Here is a 26,907-nt window from a genome sequence, read left to right as displayed (position 1 = left end):
AGGCTGATATAGGTAAATGCCAACCCAGGAGCTTCCTAGTAGGGACGCCGCCTGTAAAGGTCTCACGACAGCCAACCTCTTGCAACCTCCAAGCTGAGGACCTCATCAGAGGGAGGAGGGACTCCTGCCTGGGAGCCCACAGGATTCTGGTAGAGAAGGCGTCAAGAGCTCTGGGCAGCCGGTAGCCATCATGTAGGCGCCATGGAGACGGCCACGTGTGTTTGCTCTCCATGTTGTACATGGCAGAGATGTTGTCCTCAACTATGCTCCTGTCTGTGCTGCAAGTTCCTCTTCACCTCAGAGCGGAACTGCACCTGCTTCCCCTGCCCTTACAAAGATGAGCGCAATTGCCAGTGCTGCCACTGCACCTGCTCTGAGAACCCCAACTGCCACTGGTGCTGCTGCTCCTGGGCCAATGACCCCAACTGCAAGTGCTGCTGCACGACCAGCAGCAACCTCCAGTGCTACTACTACGAGAGCCGCTGCTGCCGCAATGCCACCATCACGTTCCACAAGGGCCGCCTCAGGAGCATCCGCACCTCGTAAGTGCCAGGCGCCCGATGGGTTCCTTGCCAGCTGTGGGCTCCATATGTACCCCCGCCCCAAGTCCCTTTCTCCCTCTGAAAAAAGGAGGCTAAGAACTTTGTAGCAATTAAGCCTGTCCTGAACAGCCAGTGACCACATCTAGCCCTGAGTCCCACATCCACGCCCCACCAGCTGTGCGAATAGGCACTGGGCTCTCTCACCTGCACTAAATAGTAGTGGCTAATACTCAGCGTGTAAGCCACTTGCCAGGCACTGCATGTGTGACCCCCAGCAACCCTCACAGCACGCCCACCACACCAACGAGGAAACAGAGCCTTTGGAAGGTGAAGTTGCCCAGGATCACACAACTAGTAAGACGCAGCCAGATTTTGAACCCGGAATCTGTGTCTTAACTTAAAAATGTTGCACTGCAAAATGGAGAGTATAGGATCTGTTGTGATTCGGTGGGTTTGGGGATTAACGTATGCACCTTGTAATGTGTTACGGGATTTAAAAATATAAGCTGCCCTGTCTCTTCCTCCTCTGAACTTTTGATACCTTCAACACTTATTGGAAAAGTAGTAACTTCCACAGGCCACTTTTGACCCCTATGTCCTTTATAAGTACCCCAGACCAACTCCTGCCAGCCTTCTCATTCTTCCCATCTGGAAGTCATGCATCTCAGGGTCTCAGTTACTCACGTGGGGCATGAATGCTCTGTGACAAGCAATTGCATATTCTCTTCTTGCTCTGTCCAAGGCAGTCCTTTTATGTCACATGTGAGGGGAGTTTGGAGTAGCAAGGGCAGACTTCTTAGAGAAGGAAAGATCACAGCTCAGAACCATAAGAGGAGAGCTTTTGGAGAGGCAGAAAAATGAGACGCAGGTTTGAAGCCTTCCAGGCTGGAAAAACAATTCTGTGAGTAAAGTTTCAGTGAATTCAGGAGAAGGATATGATCCAACTTGCAGTTCAGCACTTAGGAGATGCTTAACAAATACTACTCTCCATTCAGGGAGCTCTTGTGGTGTTTGCATGAGTAGAGGATCCAGGGGTTCTGGATGCAAGTCCAGAGGTTCTCAGGTGCAGAAAGTAGCATCCACGTTCCTCTCTCCTGACTCAACGCCCCATTTCCTGCATATCAGCCATGGAGAGTCACTGGCCACAGTTCAACGGAGGAGGGATGACATTGGTGTTGTGGGAAGATGCCTTAGGTCAGTAACTCCCAAACTTTGCTTTACAGGAATCACCTGGGGGTCTTTACAAAGGTCCTCACTGCCAGACATTCTGATTTCATTGGTCTGGGGGATCACCTGGACATCAGAATTGTAAAAGCCACCCCCAAGTGATACTAAAATGCAGATGGCCTGGAGGGATCAGAGGGAAGCCAGGAGACCTTCCCGGTGACACAGTGAGAACCCAGGTGCTAGGGGAACAGGCCTGAATTGAAGAGAGGGTGTGTGCAGAGGAGGAGAGGCCAGATATCTCAGCAAGAAGGCAAGGCTGCTGGGTCTGGTGGCTGTTTGGGCATGGAGCCACAGCCACTGAATGCCCGGGTCCAAGCCTGAGGCTTTCAGAGGATAGTCAGAGATGCTATTGCAAGTGTCAGGAGGTGGGCAGTGGGTACACTGAGGCTTGTCTTCCATCTGGCCTCTCTCCTGGTTTCTGAATCCCTGCCTCCCCCTGCTCCTCATCACCACTTCCTGCTCAACACCTTGCTCATCCAGCCCACTCTGGTCTCAAGTATCTCTTTCTGACTTTCTCATTTCTTTCCCACTTCCTTTTTGACCTCCACCCAAACTCCCTGGGCTGCCTCTCAGCCCTGCTGTTTCTTCTGCCAATATCACCTTCCCTCCCGCTTTATATTACACCATGCCATCTCCCTTTTTATATTACACCATGATTCTCAGAGTCCTACCTTATTGAACTAAAGAGGTTCATCCAGCTACCACGTACACAACTCACTGTCCCTCCAGTGACCCCTTTAGGGCCCAGGCAGGAGACTGAGAAAGCAGAGAGGGAATGGGCTGAGAAAATCGAGGCCAGCAGGCCTAGGACCCAGCATCCAAATCCTTAAGGGATGAACTTTCCAGGAGCCTGAGTGCCACAAAAGGCATTCTCTGCCACCACAGGGCCATTCCCATTCAGTATGCTTTGGCAACACCTTTGACTGTCTGGGCTCTGAGACATAGGTCCATGGGGAAGGAGATAGGAGCATATAGGAACCTCAAGAAATCAGAAGCAGAAGAAAATACAGCCACAATGTCAAGATCAACACCCAAATATCACTAACATGAACAGAAGATAAGAGACAGGATCAGTCACAAATTGTGTATCTGTTTACCTCCATCCCCACAGCTAATTCATTTATTTTCATAAACTGCTTTTGCCCTGATTGTAGCTTCTCAAAATATGCACTTGAATTTTACAAGTATGCTTTTACCTCATCCATGGTTCCTACAATTAAATACATGAAATCCACCTCAGACAAATAAAGAATCAACACACACACACACACACACACACACACACACACACACACACACACAAATAATAGAACCATATACTTCTCATGGACGTGACCACTCTTTTCCTCTACTGTGGACATTAGCTGGCCAGTACCAGAGGGGACTAATTGCCGAGGCCACATTTATTGAGTCCTTACTATGTATCAGCAGTTAGTCACTTTATCATGGATTACCTCATGTAGACTTTGTAAAATTCTCATGAAGGAAATAGTATCGTTAGCTTTGACCATTGGATTACAGATGAGAAAAGTGAGGATGGGAGGGATTAAGAAATTCGTCTCAAAGGTGCAGCTCTAAATGGGTACATTCCATCATGAACAATCTGTCCCTAGAGCCTAGACCCTTAACTCTTACCTGTCGGTCTGCTGGTTCTAGGCTTGGTTCTAGGGACTGACCTCCTGGTGTCCTGAGGACACTTTACCCACCCTCTTCTGTGTTCTACCCTATATACCGTAATACTGATGATGCCAATGCCTGCCAAGCAAGAACATGCTTGTAGGTGGACAAGATTGGATTTACTGAGTCACTGCACCAAGTGAGAACATACACCATGGTTAAGAGTAAGGTGTCTCAGTAAGAAGGCATCTGCAAGTTATTATGAAATTTAGGCTCATTTCAGGTCAGGAAATGGGGGTAAATCTCCTATCAGGTATCTTAATAAAAATCTGGTTTACAAGATGGGAAGGTCACAGGGCACCAAATGCTGCAATCGGTGAAAAAGCAGCAGTCGCTCCCATGAACCAGGATAGGCGAGATCTGGTCGTTTTGTGGTTTGGACGATGTTCTTGTTTTGCCTGCATTCAAACAGGAGGAAGTGGTCTTATTTCTGCTTTGCTCCATCACAGTCCCAGAATGGCTTTGTAGGGTGTTGGGTGTTCTGTGACTTTGCTGATGGGCAACAGAGCACTGAGGCCCCACTGATGGTACCAGACCAGTCTGTCCTGCTTTCTCTTCTTCAAAATTCACAATGTGCAGTCGTTCAGCACTTACTGTGTTCCTGGGACTGCTCTCAGTCAAGCTTTGTAGGTATTAAATGTAGTTTTAGTCCCCTCAAGAAACTATAATGTGACTACTAATTTTATAACGACGCAAAAGGCAGAGAGAGGTCAATTAACTGCCCTGAGGTCACCCAGCTAAAGGATGTTGGAGGCAGGCTTAGAACCCCAGTGCCCTGGCACAGAGCCTGTGCTCCCCACCATTACACTGGCCTGCCTGGCAGTGACCTCCAGTTCTTCCAGAGGCCAGAAACGGGGTGAGCTCTGGAGCCGGCCGGCCTCCTGAAGTACTCCCCGTGTCCGCTTCTCCTTCCAGCTCCAAGACCGCGCTGCGCATCGGCAGCAGCGACACCCAGGTCGATGAGGTGAAGACGATGCCCGCCAACAGCAACCTGGTGCACCATCTCTCGTGCCCCCTGTGTAACCGGCTGCACCTGCACTCGTTCATGCTGCCCTGCAACCACAGCCTGTGCGAGAAGTGCCTGCGGCAGCTGCAGAAGCACGCCGAGGTCACCGAGAACTTCTTCATCCTCGTCTGCCCCGTGTGCAGCCACTCGCACTGCATGCCCTACAGCCACAAGATGCAGCTGCCCGAGAACTACCTGCGCGGGCGCCTCACCAAGCGCTACATGCAGCAGCACGGCTACCTCAAGTGGCGCTTCGACCGCTCCACCGGGCCCACCCTTTGCCAGGTGTGCCGCAGTCGGCGCATCGCCTACAAGCGCTGCATCACGTGCCGCCTCAACCTCTGCAACGACTGCCTCAAGGCCTTCCACTCGGACGTGGCCATGCAGGACCACGTCTTCGTGGACACCAGCTCCGAGGACCAGGACGAGAAGATCTGCATCCACCACCCGTCCAGCCGCATCGTCGAGTACTGCAGCCAGGACAACCAGCTGCTCTGCACCTTCTGCAAGACGGCATTCCACAACGGCCACGACACCGTCAACCTCATCGACGCCTGCTCCGAGAGGGCGGCCGCCCTCTTCAGCGCCATCGCCAAGTTCAAAGCAGGTCCTGGTCCCCTCCCCTCCCCTGCACAGTCACCCCTAGTTCAGGTACTGATGGGGAGAATGGCTCCAGGCAGTCCACTTGGTGAGAGCCTCCCCCACCTGGTGGGCCAGTCCAAGCACTGGGAAACACTGAGCCAGGCTGCCAGGCACTGGGCTGGTGTGCACACCCAGCAACCATCACCAGCCTCCTAACCTCCCTGGGCCTTGGCTTTCTCATCTATAAAATGGGCATAGCGGTAGTAACTCCGCTGGGTGATTGTGAGGATTAAATGGGTTATTCTATGTGAAGCAGGCAAAAAAAGTATCTGGCACATAATCAGTGCAGAAAGATTCTATAATCTTGGTTATAATCTTCATGACCTTGGGCCTCATTTCCTCCTTTGGAAAATGATGAGTTTGATCTTCCAGTATCCTGAAGTTCTGTGAGCCTTTCTGAAGGGTTTTGTCACAAAAGTTGAGTATCTTCGGTGTTTTCCCAACTTGCAGAGGGAAAAAATTAAATCGATGTTGAGAATTATTTCAATCTAAAATTTTCCCCAACAGCATTTTCCCCAAAACTTGCAAACACCAAAGTAAACAAACTGGTAACAAACACATAATAACAGAAAAACTCAGAAATAGCCAATAACATTCTGATCAACAGCTGGTTTTTCCTCTGCATGCCTGCTCAAGGTTATTTTATATTGGTTACCTATAAAATAGTACATTTTGGTTAAGGGAAACTGAGCCTAGTTTCCATGCTGGAACCCAGTACAACAATATCTTGCAGGGTTCAGTAAAGAGCCTCATAATTTCTGGGTGTGGATCCACTTGATTAGACATGAGGATCTCCGGCATCCTTTTAGGGCTCTTAGCCCCTGGGAATAGCTTCCTTGAATAGAGGCCTACTTTGCCCAGGCCCTTTAGAAGAAGTATCCTGGTCTCCTCACTCCTCCTGCAGTACAGGAACTGAAATTCCCTCCATGAATAAGACAATGGGGATTCCACGAGTTCATTGGCACAAGGCAACGTGTAAATGGCAGACCCAATCTATCTGACTCCAACATCCATGTTAAATCCATAACATTCCTTTGACAACCTTCTCTGTGCTAAACAGCGACCAGAATCTGAAGACTGGAGGACTGGAACACAACAGAAACCACCACCACCACTACCACCCCCACAATCTGTGGTCTATCTCATTTCCTTAAGGACTAGCCTGCATCAAGTGACCAAAGTGCCCCAGATCACCCCAGCCCTTTCCCTTTGTGTCCATGTGTAAATATGCCTGAACATATGAGTGGGAGAGTTTTTCTCTGAGCTGCACATAAAGGTCCTATTGGATGTAGAGATGGGTCAGAGATGGACTTTGCTAACTCTGTCACCTAGGACCTCTCACCAGTATGGATGTTTCAGGAATACCTTCATTTCTCAATTGCTTATACTAGGAAACATTGTTTGTCGATTGATATTTACTCTGTTTTGGAACCACCATCAGGGAAGTCTCTATATTAAAGAAACTCTATAGGAGCCACATTACCAAGCAAATGGGTAGTCCCACTGGTTCCCAGAGGGTTTTCTTAAGGTGGACTCACTGCCTGGGCTTGGCTGGATTCTCTGGGGCCTCAGCATGGGAAGGGGTTGCTGCCTATAGTCTGCTGTGCCCCCCATGCAACCATAAGAGGCCTGGGCCTTTAACACAGGAGAAACCTAGAATAGTTTTCTCAGAGTCCAGAGCACCTAGAAGCCAGACAATGAAATACAATTCAATATGAGGGGACATCAGTTCAAATTCCAAAGAGCCCAGCAATTGGAAGGAGACAGGAATCACCTTCATGGCATATCCATTTATTTATTTTTTAATTTTAATTTTTTTTTAAATTTACATCCAAATTAGTTAGCATATAGTGCAACAATGATTTCAGGAGTAGATTCCTTAATGCCCTTACCCATTTAGCCCATCCCCCCCCAACACCTCCAGTAACCCTCTGTTTGTTCTCCATATTTAAGAGTCTCTTCTGTTTTGTCCCCCTCCCTGTTTTTATATTATTTTTGCTTCCTTTCCCTTATGTTCATCTGTTCTGTGTCTTAAAGTCCTCATATGAGTGAAGTTATATGTTTGTCTTTCTCTGACTAATTTCGCTTAGCATAATACCCTCTAGTTCCATCCACGTAGTTGCAAATGGCAAGATTTCATTCTTTTTGATTGCTGAGTAACACTCCATTGTGTATATATATATACCACATCTTCTTTATCCATTCATCCATCAGTGGACATGTGGGCTCTCTCCATACTTTGGCTGTTGTGGATAGTGCTGCTATAAACATGGGGGTGCATGTGCCCCTTCGAAACAGCATACCTGTATCCCTTGGATAAATACCTAGTATTGAAATTGCTGGGTCCTTAGGTAGTTCTATTTTTTATTTTTTGAAGAACCTCCATACTGTTTTCCAGAGTGGCAGCACCAGCTTTCATTGCCACCAGCAGCGCAAAAGAGATCCTCTTTATCCGCATCTTTGCCAACATCTATTCTTGCCTAGTTGTTAATGTTAGCCATTCTGACAGGTGTGAGGTGGTATCTCATTGTGGTTTTGATTTGTATTTCCCTGATGATGAGTGAAGTGAAGCATTTTCTCATGTGTCTTGGCCATCTGGATGTCTTCTTTGGAGAAGTGTCTGTTCATGTCTTTTGCCCATTTCTTCGCTGGATTATTTGTTTTTTGGGTGTTGAGTTGGTAAGTTCTTTATAGATTTTGGATACTAACCCATTATCTGATAAGTCATTTGCAAATTCTGTCAGTTGCCTTTAGTTTTGCTGATTATTTCCTTTGCTGTGCAGAACCTTTTTATTTTGATGAAGTCCCAATAGTTCATTTTTGCTTTTGTTTCCCTCGTATGGAATATCCATTTATATGTAGGTAGAGAATTTACCCTGTCCATCCTTTCTGAGGGAACCTCCTCCCCCACCCCTCAAATTTTTTTAATTTAAAAAATTTTTTTAAATGTTTATTTATTTTTGAGATAGAGAGGGAGAGAAACAGAGCACGAGCGGGGGGTGGGGGGCGGGAGGGAGGGCAGAGAAAGAGGGATGCACAGATTCCAAAGCAGGCTCTGAGCTGTCAGCACAGAGTCCAATGCGGGACTCGAACTCACACACCATGAGATCATGACCTGAGCTGAAGTCAGACTCTGAACTGACTGAAAGGTGCCTCCACCCCTCAATTTTTTTTTTTTTAGGATGTTGAAATTAAAGCTTTACTCAACATTTTACCTTTTCTCCAAAAAATTCAAGATATTTAATTTTTTTTTAAATCAAGAAGCAAGGTATGAATTTTAACACTCATCCTTAGAAAGGAGAAAGTCCATTTTGGGGAGATATGCACCTTCTTAAACACTGGAGGAGTTCCCACAAAATTCATATAACATTAGTTAATGGCATAATTTCATACACACAAATTTCATATACACACAAATTTTCTAAATTTCCTCACAACTCCTCTGTACCCACAGGAGTCATAAATAAACAGTGGATTGCAACAGTTAGCACTGATATTATCTTATCATCTCTTTTTAAAAATGGCAAATGAATGCTGTTTTAGACTTTGGCGAGTTGGCAAATTTTCATAAGAATGTATGTATTCCCACACATACGTATTGGTCTTTATTCTAGATGGTTTACTTTCCCTGGTGCTAGATGCATAGGTATATAATTATATGTTTGCATAATCATGATGCCAATTTATGTCATTCTAAAAGAATCTAAATAGTATTTTATGACATTGGGTAGACGAAATAATCAGGTTAATGTTAAATGTTTTATTTATATTTAACATACTTATTTATTAAAAATTATTTTATGGTTATTTGCCCAACTGCTTTATGAACTGCTTTTTCCTTGGGCCTCTGAAGAGTAAGCATGTTTCTCTATTTGTTGTCAATGAGATTAGTGTGATCATTTTGGCCACTTGAAAATTAACTTCAATCATACCATTATGTATTCTGTAGTCTGGTTTGGTAACTACATACAAAAACATCAGCATCTGACGTATATCAGCATCTGTTCACTACTGTATAATTCATAATAGCAAAATATCGTAAACGTCCTCAATGTCCACAATATGGTAATTCTTTTTTTTTTTTTTGTATTGAAAATGTTTTCAGCTTTATTATGAAGTGAGCTGGGTATTAAGTGAAGTGTGATGGATATTAAGGAGGGAACCTGTTGTGATGAGCACTGGGTATTATATGTAAGTGATGAAACACTAAATTATACTCCTGAAACCATTACTACGCTATATATTAACTAACTAGAATTTTTTTTTCAATATATGAAATTTATTGTCAAATTGGTTTCCATACAACACCCAGTGCTCATCCCAAAAGGTGCCCTCCTCAATACCCATCACCCACCCTCCCCTCCCTCCCACCCCCCATCAACCCTCAGTTTGTTCTGTTCTTAACAGTCTCTTATGCTTTGGCTCTCTCCCACTCTAACCTCTTTTTTTTTCCTTCTCCTCCCCCATGGGTTTCTGTTAAGTTTCTCAGGATCCACATAAGAGTGAAAACATATGGTATCTGTCTTTCTCTGTATGGCTTATTTCGCTTAGCATCACACTTTCCAGTTCCAACCACGTTGCTACAAAGGGCCATATTTCATTCTTTCACATTGCCATGTAGTACTCCATTGTGTATATAAACCACAATTTCTTTTTTTTTTTTTTTTTTTAATTTATTTTTGGGACAGAGAGAGACAGAGCATGAACGGGGGAGGGGCAGAGAGAGAGGGAGACACAGAATCGGAAACAGGCTCCAGGCTCCGAGCCATCAGCCCAGAGCCTGACGCGGGGCTCGAACTCACGGACCGCGAGATCGTGACCTGGCTGAAGTCGGACGCTTAACCGACTGCGCCACCCAGGCGCCCCTAAACCACAATTTCTTTATCCACTCATCAGCTGATGGACATTTAGGCTCTTTCCATAATTTGGCTATTGTTGAGAGTGCTGCTATAAACATTGGGGTACAAGTGCCCCTATGCATCAGTACTCCTGTATCCCTTGGGGAAATTCCTAGCAGTGCTATTGCTGGGTCATAGGGTAGGTCTATTTTTAATTTTCTGAGGAACCTCCACACTGTTTTCCAGAGCAGCTGCACCAATTTGCATTCCCACCAACAGTGCAAGAGGGTTCCCGTTTCTCCACATCCTCTCCAGCATCTATAGTCTCCTGATTTGTTCATTTTGGCCACTCTGACTGGCGTGAGGTGATATCTGAGTGTGGTTTTGATTTGTATTTCCCTGATGAGGAGCGACGTTGGGCATCTTTTCATGTGCCTGTTGGCCATCCGGATGTCTTCTTTAGAGAAGTGTCTATTCGTGTTTTCTTCCCATTTCTTCACTGCATTATTTGTTTTTCGGGTGTGGAGTTTGGTGAGCTCTTTATAGATTTTACTATAATTTACTAGTATAGATGGATACTAGCCCTTTGTCCGATATGTCATTTGCAAATATCTTTTCCCATTCCGTTGGTTGCCTTTTAGTTTTGTTGGTTGTTTCCTTTGCTGTGCACCCCTCAAATTTTTTTAACCAGAGTTCAAACTTGCTTTTAAGGACTCAACTTATTTTGGGGGAAAGTGCCATAAACCTACATTTTAAATAAATCTTCAAGTAATTCAAAATCAGGTGATCTGACAATACACTGAGAAACTCTGGGTCCTGGAGGAAAGATCTAGTTTGGGTCGATTGAAGCTGTGGTGTCAACACCCAGGTGCACACTGGAACCCCCTGGAGAGCTTTACTAACTAGGGCCAGCAGCAATGACACCATCCAGGAGCCCGGTAGGCATGCAGAACCTCAGGCCTCACCCATACCGATTTTGTGGGAATCTGCACTTTTAACAAGATCCCCAGAAGATTCCCGGCAGCTGCTAACTGCCTCACCTGGATTCCTGAGCCCCAACTCAGGCCAATTCAGAATCTCAGCAAGTGAGGCCAAGAGGAGAGTTTTCTTTAAAGTTCTCCCAGAAGATTCTGGTGCTCACAGAGGACTGAGAACCACGACTGGAACAATTAAGAACATAGGCTTTGGACTCAGATAAATAGAATTAGAGACAGGCCTTGGTTTCTCCCATATACTTGCTGTGTGACACTGGACAGTAACTTAATCTCCCTGAGCCTTAGTTTCCTTATCTATCAATAGGAACAATATCTTCCTCATAGGAAGATACATGTAATATATTATAATAGAGAGATAGGATCCATAATATGTGAATTATATAGATCTGGCCCATAATATTTAATAAATAATAGCTACTTTTAGTGTACTCCCTGAGAGAGATCTAGACTTAACTTTGCTCTAGGACCAGCTCTTGCAAAGCTGCCATATTTGTAAGATGGGAGGAGGGGTGCTTCTGGCCTCCTCTTTCTTTTCTCGTGGTGCTGCCTCTTTCCCCCTCACCTAAGGAATTTTTATGCTACCTCTCAGGACTTTACATAAACTTAATTAATCTCTAATGAAGCAAGGAATTTCCTATGCAAGATTCTTTAGCAGTGAATAACTATTGAATAGTCAAAGAAATTAATGAACAAAGTGGAATTTCAGCTGCCATAAGCCACAGTAGGGCTTGCATTGGGGAGGGCGGGAAGCATTTCTCAGCTCCTCTGCAATCACCCTGATAGTTTCCTGTTCAGCCCCTGTCTGCATTGCTTCCTCATCCCTTCTGTGCCAGCCTGAGGGAGGAGGTGGGCAGAGGAAATAGCGGTTTCACAAAATAGGCTGAAGAGTAACACTTACCCCAATGATGTCAGAAAACAGGACAGAATGGCTTTCACTCAATAAATACCTTTCAAGCCCTTCTACACACCCTAGTCATAGTGATAACTAAAAGAGCCATGCTCCCTGTTCTCATGGTCTGACAGGACTCCTGGGTTTCTCTTACTCAAATGCACATCATTGTTAAAATGGCCACAACCCACAAAGGTCCTGCTGACTGTGCACCTGGGAATATGTTAAGAACAAAGTACAAAAAAATCTTGGGCACGCCTACTCCTGAGTAAATTCTGATGAGGATTATAGCCCATCAATTCACTACAAAGTTGGCCTATCAAGGGAGGACCTTACCTTTAGACTAGGCCACAGAAGGTTGACATGTCTTCACATCACTGTCACAGCCTGATGCCTAAATCACTGTAAAGCCAACAAAGGTACTCATTTCAGAGAGATGTACCACCTACTCTCAATCATAGCATCCTCTATACTATAGTGTCCTTGGATTTATGAGTGTCTTGAGCATTGGTGCCCTCTCATATTCATATCTGTATCCCTAGTACCTTGGAAGGCATGTGACATAGGTATCCAGTAAATGTTTGTTGAATGACTGAGTGAACTTAAAATCCAAAAACCATGTAAGAGGATCCAGAACAAACTGGGGTCTCTTTGAAGTGCAATAGCAGACTCTTTTTTAGAAAGAAATGAGGAAAAGGCAAGAGAGGAAGCCCAGCTGATTTCCTACTGTTGTCTAGGTCTGGGTTTTGGTGAATGAGGCAAGGCAGCATTTAGAAGAAGTCATCAGAAATTTAGTTCTTTCTCTTGCCCCTGCAGAAGCTTAGCTTTCCCACAGGGAAAACCAGTCACTTTGAGACATCACCTCTTCTCAAGTCCAACATGCTCACAAGTGATGTCTGAAACTCATATCAAGGGTGGCCTTGAACTTTCAATTCCAACCCAGGGCCGCAGGGATTACTATAGCTATAACTATGCCAAGGAAAGAAAGGCTGGGACTCCTGAGGGAAGTATTAGACAAGGAGGCGGCGGTGGGGGGGGGGGAGGGATCCTGAGGGAGGCCAGATGCATCTCATAAACCTGTTCAGGCCTATTGCAGTTCAACTACAAGTGCCCTCCCTCCCTCTCCACCCACTTTCATGGAATCTGAGGGAATTCCCTGCAGTCAGCTTTGACATCTGGGGAGATGAAAATTTTAACCAAAGTAACTAACCTGGTTGTTTTGCAGTCCGCTATGAGATTGATAATGACCTAATGGAGTTCAACATTTTAAAAAATAGCTTTAAGGCGGACAAGGAGATGAAGCGAAAAGAGATTCGAAATGGATTTCTCAAGCTGCGCAACATTCTACAGGAGAAGGAGAAGTACATCATGGAGCAGATAGAGAATCTAGAGGTGTCCAGGCAGAAGGAGATTGAAAAATACGTGTATGTCACAACCATGAAAGTGAACGAAATGGATGGTCTGATTGCCTATTCCAAGGAAGCACTGAAGGAGACAGGCCAGGTGGCATTCCTGCAGTCGGCCAAGATTCTGGTGGACCAGATCGAGGATGGCATCCAGAGCACCTATAGGCCTGACCCACAACTCCGGCTACACTCCTTGCACTGCATGCCCTTGGACTTTGCTGAGCTCTCCAGTGCCATCCACGAGCTCTTCCCCACAGGGCCCAAGAAGGTACGCTCTTCAGGGGAGTCCCTGCCCTCCCCTTATCCCATGCACTCAGAAATGATGATCTCCAGGAAGGTCACTTTCAGCACTCACAGCTTTGGCAACCAGCAGATATACCAGCGAAGTTCCTCCTTGCTGTCCTTCAACACCACCAGTGGTGAGAAGGCCAAAATGGGTCTGGAAGCCTATGGGCGAGCCCAGTCAGCCACACCTGCCAAACCCACAGATGGCCTCTGTACCTACTGGAGCACAGGGGCAGAAAACCAGCCTGTGCAGAACAGCAGCAGCTTCCACAACTGGTACTCATTCAATGATGATTCTGTGAAGACCCCAGGCCCAATTGTCATCTACCAGACTCTGGTGTATCCTAGAGCTGCCAAGGTAAGGAAGGCTCTGGGCCCATGAGGAAGGCAGGAGGATGGGCGGTATGGAATGGAGGTGGGTAGTCAGCAAAGGTTGCACTTACCTCTTTGACCTCTGGGGTTCAGTCACTCAAATCTGCTCCTAAATTCCTAAAATCTTAAGTAGCACAATACTGGCTTAAACCAAATAATGTATTTAACTCATAGTCAAAAATCTATCTGAAGGCCCCAACCCCATTTCAAATGCAACCCAAGTTGGGAACCAAAGTAATTTGAAGAGACTGCTTGGAGGGTGTAATGTTTCCCAGGGGCAAAGCCTGTAATTGTAGACAAAACACAGAAAATCCAATTAGAAATATAGGCTCCATTATCTATCAGCAGTGATTCCTCTAAATTGCTACCTTTTCTAAAGAAAGTATTCATACTCTCTATGATTTGGAAAGAATAGAAGGATAATCCCCAATGGAATTCCAATTCTAATCTCATAAGATTCAGTTTTAGAGGGAGGGAGTGTTGATCTCTCACAGACCTCTACAACTGCCATCATCTGACTTCAGGAGACATGACTCCTCCTTGACCCTCTTGACCTAACACGGACAAATAACCTTTCCCTTAACATTCCATTCAAATCCAGCTGAACCTAAATCAAACTGTTTATAGAATGTGTTATTAAAGTTCAAGGAAGGAAAAAGATTAACTTGCAATTAGAGATCCTGTTAGAGCATAACTTGCCTCTCTTGGGGTTCCCTACAGGGACATCTCCCAGGCCAGCCCATGGCCGGCTTTCATGTGGCAGGGCCCATCTTTTGCGCTCATAATCTGAAAACATTCCCAAAGACTTTTAGCATCCTTGAAGTCTAAACCATTGGTTCTCAAACATTAATGTGAACCTGGAGGTCTTGTTAAAATGCAGATTCTGTTTTAGTGGGTCTCAGGGGGCCCTGAAATTCTGTTTCTAACAACCTTCCAGGTGCTGCCATTGCTGCCAGTCTGCACACCACACTTTAGTATCAAGGGTCTAAAAACAAGAAAATGAAAGCCAGACACTGACCAAGCTTTACTTTGCTGTTCTCCTGAGACATCATAATCTATGTTTTAGAGTCTATAATCAACAGCAAGAATGACCTTACTCTGAAAAGTAGAATATACCTTCCCATGGGCTATCAGACACAGCAAAGTATCTCTACCCTTCATGTAAGAGACACCTACAACTGAGTAACCGAACCTTCATTTCCAAATGATACCAGATCAGCAAAGCCTCCAGTGTATGTGACATTAGCTCAGTGATGGCATTAGGTCTCTCCATGCAACTTAGACCTGGGAGATTGGCAGTTTCTCGCTCTGGTGATGTCTGCCCCATAATTGGGCTTGGAAAACAGTCACCCCATGCCACTGGTTAGTGGTCCCTGCAAGAGCCCAAGAAAGGGGCCTAGGAAAGTCAAGTCATTGCCTGTCAAGAGAGGACACCTAAATCTACTGCCAAATAGTGGTATTTGATGTGAAGATATCAGTGATCCCTACTAGGATCATGGAATGGAAATCATACAGGAATCCTAGTGTTTAGTGATGCTGAAGATGAAATCTGTGCTGACTTCTCTCTCAAATTATGGTTGACTAATAACCCACTTTAGGCTTTTGGCATAGAAAACATTCTCAAAGTTAGTCTTATAACTTGTCAAATATGTATCTTAAAAATCCTAAGGATTTTTTCCTAAAAACTCAATTTTATTTCTAGAAAACTTTCCCAGAGAAATGATTAAAAATTCAGGTGAAGATTCATGCCCCCAAAGTCCTCATTGCATCATTATTTATTGGAGTGTAAAATTAGAAACAACCTAAATGTTTGACTACTGAAAGATTAAATCACTTATGGGACAGCTATTAAAATGGTGCTTTACTAAGTTTTTAATAATATAGGGAAATGTATAAAATATAAAAAATGAAAGGAAGCAGGAATCAAAGCAATATAATCCAAATTGTATGCATTTCTGTATTTGTGAATGTTCTAAAATTGGAAGGAAATGAATTTTGAACTGAATTTTGGGATTATAAGTGATGTTTATTTTTGTCCCTTGTATTTTTTCTGCATTTTCCAAGTCTTTTATAATGAGTATGTTTGTTTTGATACTCAGAAAAATATAAGTTAATTTTTACTGACAAGTTATACAAATTTATAAAAAGTTTTAAAAGTATAAATATATAAAAATAACTACAAATTAATTATAAATTCACAAAACTTTATGCACTTAGGAGTAATTTTAAATTAACTTTATAAACATAATAACATTTAAATTTGTTAAAGCTTAAAGAATACAATATCTGTTTAGAAATATAATCATTATAAAATATTTATGTGCCAGACACAATCTGCTAATTGATATTTGTTAATATATCTCTTTCCGAAAGCTGATATATTATGTTTTGAGTGTGAATATATATTCTTCATGCCTTGGGTAAGCCATTGCACCTCTCTGGTACTCTACTTCCTTATGTGTAAAATACAGGCTTGGAACAGATACACTTTTCATTGTCTAGTAGTCTGTGGTTCTATTGGAATTTGCTAAATGTAACCTTTCTGAGCCTCAACTGTAAAATGGGATAATAAAATCTCCCTTCCAGGGAGTTGTGAAGACTAGGTGAGTTAGGCAATGTCTGACACAGAATCTGATGCATAGAAGGTATTCAATAAATGGCAGCTACCTTGGTTAATGGTGTCAAGAGAACAATGGTCACTGCCATGTTGGCTGATGGTAACAGAACCCAGAGGAGCATTCTTCTGTTCTTGAAATGCATTATGAGCATCATGTCAAGTCTTATCAGGTAGCCTTTCAAGACTGCTGCACATAGTCCACATTGAAGTCCTCAGCAGCTAGAGGATATGGGGTCAGCTTAAATCTGCCCCACTGATAGTTAATGGCACAAATCTTTACGGGAAAGAAAGCTGAATGGTGTATATTAGTACCACACCCATATGTTCATTGCTTCATAGGTTTATTGGACATGCCCAACAGAAGATGTGGACTCTTTTGAGATGGAATTTTATGAACTCGTTACTACCCCTCCTAACAATGTACGGACAGAACTCTGTGGGCAAATTCGGGATATAATGCAGCAGAATCTGGAGCTGCACAACCTGACCCCCAACACTGAGTATCTTTTTAAAGTCAGAGCCATCAACAATAATGGTCCTGGACAATGGAGTGACATCTGCAAGGTACTGTGCACATTTTTTTTCTCAGACTTTCTTTGTAAGTTCTGGATGCAGCTCTGTCAGGATGATCACAAGATCACAGAACCCACAGTGTGACTGCCCCCTCTAATCCCAGAAAACTTGTTAACTCAGAGTCAAAGAGAGGGCTGCTGGCCTCAACCAACTTGGCAAATGAGGCCTAAGAATTGTTAGTTCAGTTTGATTCAAAAAACATTTGGGCCAGGCATTCTGTTAGGATGTAGACATTCTGAGGAAAATAAGGCATAATCCTTACCTTCAAGGAGCTCAGGGTCTATTAAACAAATAATTGTGGTATGAGAAGGACAAAAAGAGTTCATTGTTAATCCCAGTGGTGATTCAAAGCAAGCGTAGGGTGCCAGATTTAACAGACATAAATACAGGGCACATACAACAAATAATTCTTAATGTAAGTATGTCCCATGCAATATTTTATTTGTTGTTTATCTGAAAGTCAAGGAGTAACCACTGAGCATGTCAGAATGGTATCCCCCAGAAAAAGGGACATGATTATTCCTATCTTTCTTTGTGATTCGAAGCTGACTCTTCTTTATATCTCTGGGGGATATACGTTCATGAGTATAATTTTATTGATACTCAAAGGAGAAAAGGAAGAAAAATACCAAGAGCTATCGTACTGTAGAACCATAATGATGTTCTTTGGGATACCAGTAGATTATGGCTTAATCAGGAATTCTTTAGAGGAAAGACAGTAAGTTCATTCATTTCAGCTTTTGAAAAGGGAAATGTATGGTACAGAGAAAGAGGAGTCTCATGAGACCACTTCCAGCCAGGACAAACATCTAATCCTCAAGGGAACTAGAAAGCCATCAGTTTCTCTCCCTTCCTCTGTCCATCTCTCTGTCGCTGTCTCTGTCTCTCTGTCCTCCCTCTGCCCACACTTCCACGTCTGCTTCTGTCTGAATCTGCACCACTTTCAGCTAGTTTGTAGTATTTCCTCCCCTAAATTCAGCTTGCTTGTGGCTTTGGATTGTCCTGGCCCAACTTCTGTGTGACCAACACAGTCTAACTAGCAACCCTCCCTTTGTCTCAGGTCAAATGTTTGCAGAAGAGAATCTGATTGGTTGCTACTTCTAGCGATGAGGGAAGCACAAGGTAGGGTGGGGGCAGGATTATGCTGTAGGTCATTGTACCAGTAGCAAATCAGCTGAAGGCAGAGGCTCTCTAGTCCATCTGGACTGCTTCTGGAGCCAGCACCCACATGAACCCCTTCCCACTCTCATGAAGGCCAGATACTCACCTGGGCAGGAGGCAGAAGGAGAAAGTCGGCCTGCCTGCTCCTCTCACTCTACCCCAGCCAGCTACCCTGTCAAGTGCCCAATTCTTGTTGCCACCCTTCTTTCCCAAGCATGGAACACCCACAGCTGCTACCATATTTTGCAGCATGTCCTTTCGACTATGGATTTTTCCTTCATCTAATTCCATCTGCCTTCTCATTTTTTAGAAATTCCTCAGAAATGTCTTGCCCATGAAAGGCACTCAGTGCTGTTACTAATATTTTTAAATGTATCTCCTGTCGTTTTTACATGCTAGGCACAAGGACAGGGAGTGGAGAGACTGAAGTGTGTCGGCCTGTCTTAAGTAGATGTTTTGTCTTCCCTCTTAAGCTCTGAACTCCCTGAGAACAAACTTCACATCTAATTCATCTCTCTTTCTCCCACAATGCTTACCACAGCAATGTGCATATCACAGGTTCTTAATGGTTATTGAATGAATACATGACTGAAAATGTGATCAAACAAATGAATATATGAATGAATGTCTAAATTAAAGAGTGAAGAAATAAATGGATGAATAAAATTAATAATTACAAAGTACCATAAGATGCCCAAAAGCTAAGTGTTTTATGCAATCAGTCAAGAAGTAACATTCCCCCTAAAATTGTGTTTATGCGATTAATTTGTACTCCCTATATGGGAAGGAAACTCATTCCAGTTTCTTTGCTTTTTAACACAATTTCTAAATGAGCAGAGCACTAATTAATGAGGTTTTCTGGAAGCTTCATTTTTATCTGACTTGCAGAGCTGCAATATAGATTTTTCCTTCAGAAGTAATTCTTCCTCCCTCTTTGTGATTATATTAGCATTCTAGGGGAAACACTGGTTTCCTTAACATTTGTCATGATTTGCATAAGTAAAGGCTTCAATAGCAAATGAAAATAAGATGGTGTGTTTGAATGACATTTATAAAGCTTCATAAAAGTAATGACTTCAGTTCTTTCCCATAAAATCGAAATACTTTTCCTTTGGCATCGGTCCTATGCAGGTATTCCTGAAAGGTTTCATTTAAAATGCTGTAATGAGGTAGCAGAATCATTTCTTATCCAAAATACAATATTTCCATCATACATACTTTTGAAAAGGAAGCGAAATAACACCTTTCATATTTGATTTTCATAGTCTGTGACTTGCTGATTTTTTTAAGGGATTTTATTTGAAGTATAATATACAAAGCATGAAAATTAACGTGAATGCATTTTAAAGGTCCCATTTATTGAAGGCCGACTCCCTGTCAGATACTGTGTATTCGTTACCACTGATCATGCCAACCACTGGAGGTGGGGAATTATTGCCTCTATTTTACAGATGAGGAAACTTAGGCTCAAGAGGGAAAGTGCTCTCATGTAACTGAAGAAAAGAGTTGAGTGGGAACTCAGTTCTCATCCAAGGCTGGAGCTCTTTGTTCTCCTGCACCACAGTCAGATTCAGCTAAATCTGGGCCAGTGGGCCCCACCCTGGGGACCTGGCACCTCATTCTGGGAGAATATTGTCAAAGCCAACAGCTGTGAGAGCAGGACTTTTTTTCTGAGAGGCAAGACTGAGCATTGGACTTGACCTGGTGTGCCATGGCCCAAGGCCCAACTCCACTAGGCTGTAAGCCCAAAGTGGACAGGTGCCTTGCTGGCCTTCCTCACTCCTCTCGGCCCACAACCTTCAGCCAAGAGCCTCTTACATCCAAGAGCCTGATAGTTTTGAAGGAATGAAGAAATGTGTTTTTAGGCAAGTCATATATCCTCAGTTTCTCTTCCTGTTCTTCCTTTAATCTGCAGGGTACCTCCTGACCACCATCCACATTTCTGAAAAGAGCCTCCTTACTTTGCCTCCTTACTTTGAAATCTCTGCTAACTTCCAGGAAGTCTTCCCATGACAAACCTAACTTTCTATCTGTGCATTGGTTTCCCATTGCCACCATAACAAATCAGCAGCTTAAGCAATACAAACTTACTTATTATCTTACAATTCTAGAGATCAGAACTTCAAAATGGGTGTCACCCAGTAAAATCAAGGTGTGAGCAGGGCTGTGTTCCTTCTGAAGACTCGGAAAAGTTTATTTTCTTGCCTTTTCCAGCTGCTAGCAGCAGCCCACATTCCTGGGCTCATGGCCCCTTCCTGCATTTTCCAAGGTAGCAACATCAGGTTGAGTCCTTCTTACACCTTCATCTCTCTGGCTCTCTTCTTGCTCCCTCTTTCTTTGAAGGACTCTTGTGATAACATTGGACCAACCTGATGATTCAGCATAATCTCTGTCTTAAAGCCAGCTGACTAGGAACTTTAATTCCCCTTTACTGTGACACATAACACATCCACATGTTCCCAAGATCACAACGTGGATATCTTTGGGGGCCAAAATTCTGCCTACCGCAGTCTATAAACCAGATATCCCCAGCTACATCACATTTGGAGGTAAAAATTCAGGCCTAACAATAGTCACAAACTGCTACTTTTCTGGGCTTTTCCTGATTACCTCTTCAGGAAATGCACCCATTCCTGCCCCCACTCATCCCCGCAAATTCCTCCCCAGTCTGTATTGGGGGTCACCTCTGGTGTCTCCCATGTGCTCAGGAAACAGCCCTGCCAACTACTCTCAGTCTCTGCAGTGCTGACCCCTTCCTGCCCAGGCTGGAACTCTAGGCACAGAGCCAGGCTGCCTGGCCTTCCTGGGCATCTTACCTGGGTTTCATGAAATCCCCCTACTGGTTTTACCTCTGTCTCTACTTCAGACCTCCTGTCCAGGCTGAGATATGCATCTTCAGGAGGTGGGGTTGCAGGGCAATCTGAGAGACCAACACTATCCCACACTATCATACACTCAGAATAACTGCCCCAAACCTACCTCACCCACCCACCCACATACTCACAGCCACCCCCTGCCCTGAAATGAGAGAAAAATGGTTTACACTCCCTATCTCCTTAGGATTTATTCTTTTCCAAATTGCTGCTTGATCCTTCATGCAAATAGAGAATCCTATCACCTGCTCTCTACTTGCTCTGCAGAAAGACATGAACCCTGGAGTGAGGATAATTTAGATCAAGCTGGACCTATTACTTTTAACTTCATACACAGAGGGTTGAATTAATCATACACTTCAGTTCATGGTCCATTTTCAACAATGGCCTATGCAAGGCCCTTTTCTTGTCTATGCAGCCATTCCTTCCCAGACATCCATTCTAATATGTTTCATGTATATCTTATTGCTTTTATGAGTTCTTACATGGTATGTATTGTTTTGAATGTGCTGGTAATTTGCACAAATAGTGTTGTGCTACTTAACCCTACTTTGTTTCTCACCTTTTCTCCCAGAACACTGTGTTTTTTATGCTGTAGCAATGTAGTTATACACATTTAGTCCCTTACTCCTAATGCGGCCTCATCTTTCACAATGTGCATTTGGGCACCATATTTTACCTGTTCACTTAGCCAAGACAGACATCCAGATGATCTCCAGTAATGATGCAGTGAACAGCCTCATTCGTGGCACTTTGTGGGCAGGATAGGGGTATGAGAATTTCTCTGGAACATTGTATTTGTTTGCTAGGACTGCCATACTAAAATGCTACAGGTTGGCTGGCTTACATAACAGAAATTTATTTTCTCACAGTTCTGGAAACCAGAAGTCCAAAATCATGATGTTGGCAGGTCTGGTTTCTTCTGAGGTCTCTCTCCTTGGCTGGAGACACTTGCCTTTTCCCTGAGTCCCTCACATGGCCTTTTCTCTATGCCAGTGCACCTTTGGCAGGTCTCTGTGTGTCCACATTTCCTCCTTTTATAAGGACACCAGTCAGATTGGATTAGGGCCCTCCCTAATGACCCCATTTTAACTTAATCACTTCTTTAAAGGGCCTCTCTCCAAATACAGTTGACCCTTGAACAACATAGGTTTGAACTGTGTGGGTTTACTTATACACTGACTTTTTATAGTACAGTACTATATTTTCTCTTCCTTATGATTTTCTTAATAACATTTTATTTTCCCTATCTTACTTTATAGTAAAAATACAGTGTATAATACATACATAAAATATGTTAATTGACCATGTTAATGGACCAATTGACCAAGTCATCAGTATGGCTTCTGGTCAGCAGTAGGCTAATAATAGTTAAGTTCTGGGGGAGTCAAAAGTTATACATGGATCTTTGACTGCACGGGGGTCAGTGCCCCTAAGCCCTGCATTGTTCAATGGTCAACTATACAGGCACATTCTGAAGTACTTGGTGTAGGACTTCAACATATGAATTTTGGGAGGACATAATTCAGCCCTTATTAGAATATACCATGAGTGAAATTGCTGGATTACAGAGTATGTGCATACTTGATTTAAATGTGTGCATGAACATGTCCATAAGGAATGAATGAGGGACCCTAGAGCCTAAGCCCCACCTGTATGTGGCATGGTCCAGCTTTCTACTATTTTGTTAATCCAATGCGTACAAAGTGCGATAATCTCCTTACTGTTTGAAATTTCATTTCACATGCTTGTTAGTTTTCAGGATTTCCTCTTCTGTAAATAGCCTGCTAAATATCTTTCACCCATTTTTCTATTGCATTTGTTCTTTTTCTAGGTGATTTGCAGTATGTTCTTAAATATTCCAGATAATGCTTTTAGACATTGCTAATATCTTCTCTGTTCTGACATTTGCCTATTAACTTTGTTCATAGTGTATTTCATGAAACAACAGAAAACTTCCATTTTGATATGACTGAAGTCATCAATTGTTTTTTTCTTCTGGTTTGACCTTTTGGAGTTTTATTTAAGAAAGTCCTTCCATAGGCTTAGTTCACAAAGATAATCTTCCTCATATTCTTTTATTATTCTTTTATTAACTTTCATTTTACCTGTCAAACTTAGGACCTTAATCCATCCAGAGTCCACCTTTGTGTGTAGTGCCAGGTAATGATGCACATTTTTGACCGTCTAGTGAGGCAGTTTTTCCAATAGCATCTACCAAGCAATGTCTTTTCCATTAGTATATGGTAAATGTGCCACTGCGATCTTATATTAAAGTGCCATATATTCAAAAGTTGTCTCTGAGCTCTCTATAGTCTCCTGTTGGTCTATGTGTCTGTTTTTATGTCAATACCACACTGGTTTTATTGTTTAACCTTAGCTTTCTGCTTTGTCTTGATGAACTGCTAAGGTAAGTCTACCCATTACCCTTCTTTCTATTTTAAGGTTTATTTATCTAATCATAGGAATTTGTTCCTTCATATAAATTTTGGAGCGAGTAAATTGAATTCCTAAAAAAAAAAAAATCCAGATAGAATTTGATTAGGATTAGCATTGAGTCTCTAAGTTAATTTGGAGACATTTGATATTTTTGTAATAGGTCTGACATTTATTAAATCATCTTCAATGTGCTTTACTAGGGCTTTTAAATTCTTCTCATAGAGGTACTATATGTTCCTGGTTAACCAGATAGTTGACAGACTTTGTAGATATTATGAATGTTATCTTATATTTGATTATATTTTCTAATGTATTGCTGGTTTGGAATAAAAGCCATTGGTGTTTGGAGGTTAATCTTGATTCTAGAAATCCTGATAAACTCTCTTATTATTCTGAGAGTCTATCTGTTGATTTTGCTTGCTTTTCCAGGCTATAGTCCTATCATTTATGAATAATGATAGTTATATCTCTTTCTTACAATCCTTGAACCTCTATTTCTTTTCTTTCCCTATACCTTTGGCCAGGGCCATGAGTCCTACAGAAAATAGGGGCTGAAATACTTGATATCCTTGTCTTATTCCTAATCTTAATGTTTCTCCATTGAGTTATGAGGATTTTTAATTTAGTTTTTGTGGTGTATAATTCTCATTGAGTTAAGGAAATTTCCTTCCACTTCTGAATTGCTGAGAGCTTGTACAACCTTATGCAATTTTTTTTTATTTATTTGAGACAATCATATGATTCTTCTCCTTTAGGCATTAATGAAATGAATTACATTGATTTTCTGATGTTAATCTTGACTTGCATTCATGGAATTAACCCCATGTGATCATGCTGTGATTATTTAATATACTTGGTTTTAGTTAGCTCATATTTTATTTTGGATTATTGTATCTATGATCATAAGTGAACTAGCCCTATAATGTCTTGCCTATATTGTTTTTATCTGGCTCCAGAATCAATATCTTATTAGCTTAATAAAATGAGGTAGGAAGCTTCTGCTCTTTTCCTGCTTTCTAGAACAAACTTTTCTTAAAAGTTTCTTAGAATTCATTTGGAAAACCATCTGAGCATTTTGGGTAAGGAAGGGGATGTCAATTATTTCAATTACTTCAGTATCTCATAGACTGTTCTCTGTTTCTTTTGTCCTTTTTCATATGATCCCCTTGTTCATAGACACGCCCCAATCCTTACTGCTCCATCCACACATCACACATGATCTTTGTCTCTGGAGACCCTGACTATGACAAAATTCAACTCCCCTATGTTGTATGAGTCAATTCCCAACTCTGCCACAACACTGTTATTCCTTCATTATCACCCACCCCCATTGCTCAGTGTGTTTCTTTAACACTATTTTTATTACCCTTACCAGGGCTGTCTCTTTGTGTTATCTCAATTTTTATCCAGCAATGGGTAACATAAAGACTTACTAGCTTTGTATATAGGGACATTGTACAAACATCGCTCTTTGCCACCCAAACCACACCTCCACCCCATCTGCCCTGTGAGTCCTGATTCATCTAGACAGAGCCTACTGATCCAGTGGGCTCTCATTCCTGGATCTCAGCCTCACTCCCTAACCGCCTCTTCAGTCAATGTGTACAGGGAAGGAATGGGAATGCTGCCAGACCAGAGGCATGGAGAAACCTAGCACCTTCAAAGAAAAGCAGGGAGATCCACGTGTAAAGCTGAGTCGGTTAGACTTGTAAGAAACTTGCTCAGTGCAGTCTCCCCTTTCCAGGTAGTTCTGACCACTCACTGCGATCACAGACAGTGTGAACCATCAGAGGGAGGCAACTGGCAGATATACATTTGTGGTTCTATTCACCTTTCATCCACTTCTCTAAGAAGCTTCTCTTTACCATAGCCAATGTTGGGATTACAGAGATGAAAGATAGTCACTTCCCCCACACCCCAGTCAGAATGCTCAGTCTGTTAAGAACCAAACACATTTGATGGAATTTACAAATGATAAGAGCTACGACAGAAGCAATTTCCAGGGGCTGGGGGTCACCTGGAGGGCTATTCTATGGTGAAGCCCACCTGGGGTCACAGCATGCAGTTAAATGAGGTGCCTTTTAAGGAAATGGAACCTGGTCTGTGAAATCCCAGTCTCACCACATATTAGGTATGTGACTTTAGAAAAGTGAGAAGTTACCCAGTCCTTCTGAGCCTCAGTTTCCTCTCACTCATACAGTGGGGTCAGTGGCACCTGCTTCGTGAAGAGTTAATGAGATGATGTGTGTAGGGTCTGGTGCACAGCAGTGGCCAAGCTCCTGGAAGCTGCTGTTTCCCTTGTGACTGGTGCCATGGTTCTCTGCTTCTGATTGCAGGTGGTAACCCCAGATGGGCATGGGAAGAACCGAGCTAAGTGGGGCCTGCTGAAGAACATCCAGACTGCCCTCCAGAAGCGCTTCTGAGCTCCTCGCAGAGCAGGAAGCAACCTCAGCAATGTACCACAGATAGACATATATACACACATACATACGTATTTTTCTCAACACATGCTTCAGTGAGGCTATCACTGTAGGCGATGTTCCCGGGACCTCTGAGTCTTCTAAGAGCTAATAAAAGGAAATGCCTGATGTCATGGCTTGCTATTTGCTGATTACTTTGAAACTAAGATGCAAAACAGTCCACAAGTCTCTATGCCTCCAGTAGCTCTGAGCCTAACCCTTGGCTCAGAATTCTGTGGTGTTGTGTACATGGCAGCCACCGGACCTTGGGGTGGTAAAAGGGGTGGTCTTTTTGCAGTCAGTTCCTGTGGGTATACATTCTGACCCTAGTCTAACTAGATTTTAGTGTTTGAGCAAGTCAATGATTGATGAGAAGCTCATTACCTCACCCTGTTGTCTATTTCAACAATAAGCAGCCAACATTGTTAGAATGCTCTTCCTAACTATGGAGTCTGGACTTGCCTTCCCATAACTTTCCCCATGCTCTGAAGCTTGCCCCTGACCCATAAAGAATGAGAGCACTCCCTCCCCTCCATACTTCTGCTGGTCCCCAGAGCAAAGAACAGTAGAATGCTTGGTTGGAGGCTCCTCTATGGTCCTTGAAAGCAAGGTAAGAAAGAATGGCAGAGTCACAAGTCAGCTCCAGCCTGTCAGAACTTGCCCTGGCCCTTCAGACAACAAGAGGCCCCCAGGGTCTCTTGACTGACAAGGCCCTATCTGCCTAGAATGACCTTCTCCTGAACCCCACCTCATTTCTGCTGGTAAAACACCACCAGTCTTTAAAGACCCAGTTCAACCATTTCTGGGAAGCCTTTGCTGATTTTCTAGGTAGGGATGACACCTCCTTCCTCCCCTGGATCCTCACTAAACAAATTCTCCTCCCCCACTCTCATCCCCCACAGAGAT

General features: G+C 43.2%; 1 protein-coding gene and 1 long non-coding RNA gene across 2 annotated transcripts in view; one reads left to right on the top strand and one right to left on the bottom strand.

Annotated features, from left to right (window-relative positions):
• The first annotated feature begins 37 nt into the window (after positions 1 to 37).
• On the top strand, positions 38 to 26,135 carry TRIM42 (tripartite motif containing 42). The gene is made up of 5 exons (XM_007086358.2): positions 38 to 542; positions 4,362 to 5,059; positions 13,042 to 13,865; positions 16,836 to 17,060; positions 25,879 to 26,135. The coding sequence occupies exons 1-5, from the start codon at positions 202 to 204 to the stop codon at positions 25,963 to 25,965; spliced, it is 2,175 nt and encodes a 724-aa protein (XP_007086420.2). The 5' UTR covers positions 38 to 201; the 3' UTR covers positions 25,966 to 26,135.
• The window catches only part of LOC122241986, a 127,783-nt gene continuing 106,205 nt past the window's right edge, over positions 5,330 to 26,907 (bottom strand). The window contains exons 2-3 of the long non-coding RNA XR_006222115.1: positions 12,153 to 12,218; positions 5,330 to 5,537 (exon numbers count right to left, since the gene is read on the bottom strand). This is a non-coding gene — a long non-coding RNA (uncharacterized LOC122241986). The remainder of the gene's footprint in view (positions 5,538 to 12,152; positions 12,219 to 26,907) is intronic.

Source organism: Panthera tigris, chromosome C2 (genome assembly GCF_018350195.1).
Source record: "Panthera tigris isolate Pti1 chromosome C2, P.tigris_Pti1_mat1.1, whole genome shotgun sequence".
NCBI lineage: Eukaryota > Metazoa > Chordata > Mammalia > Carnivora > Felidae > Panthera > Panthera tigris.
This window is presented reverse-complemented; position numbering and strand designations above follow the sequence as displayed.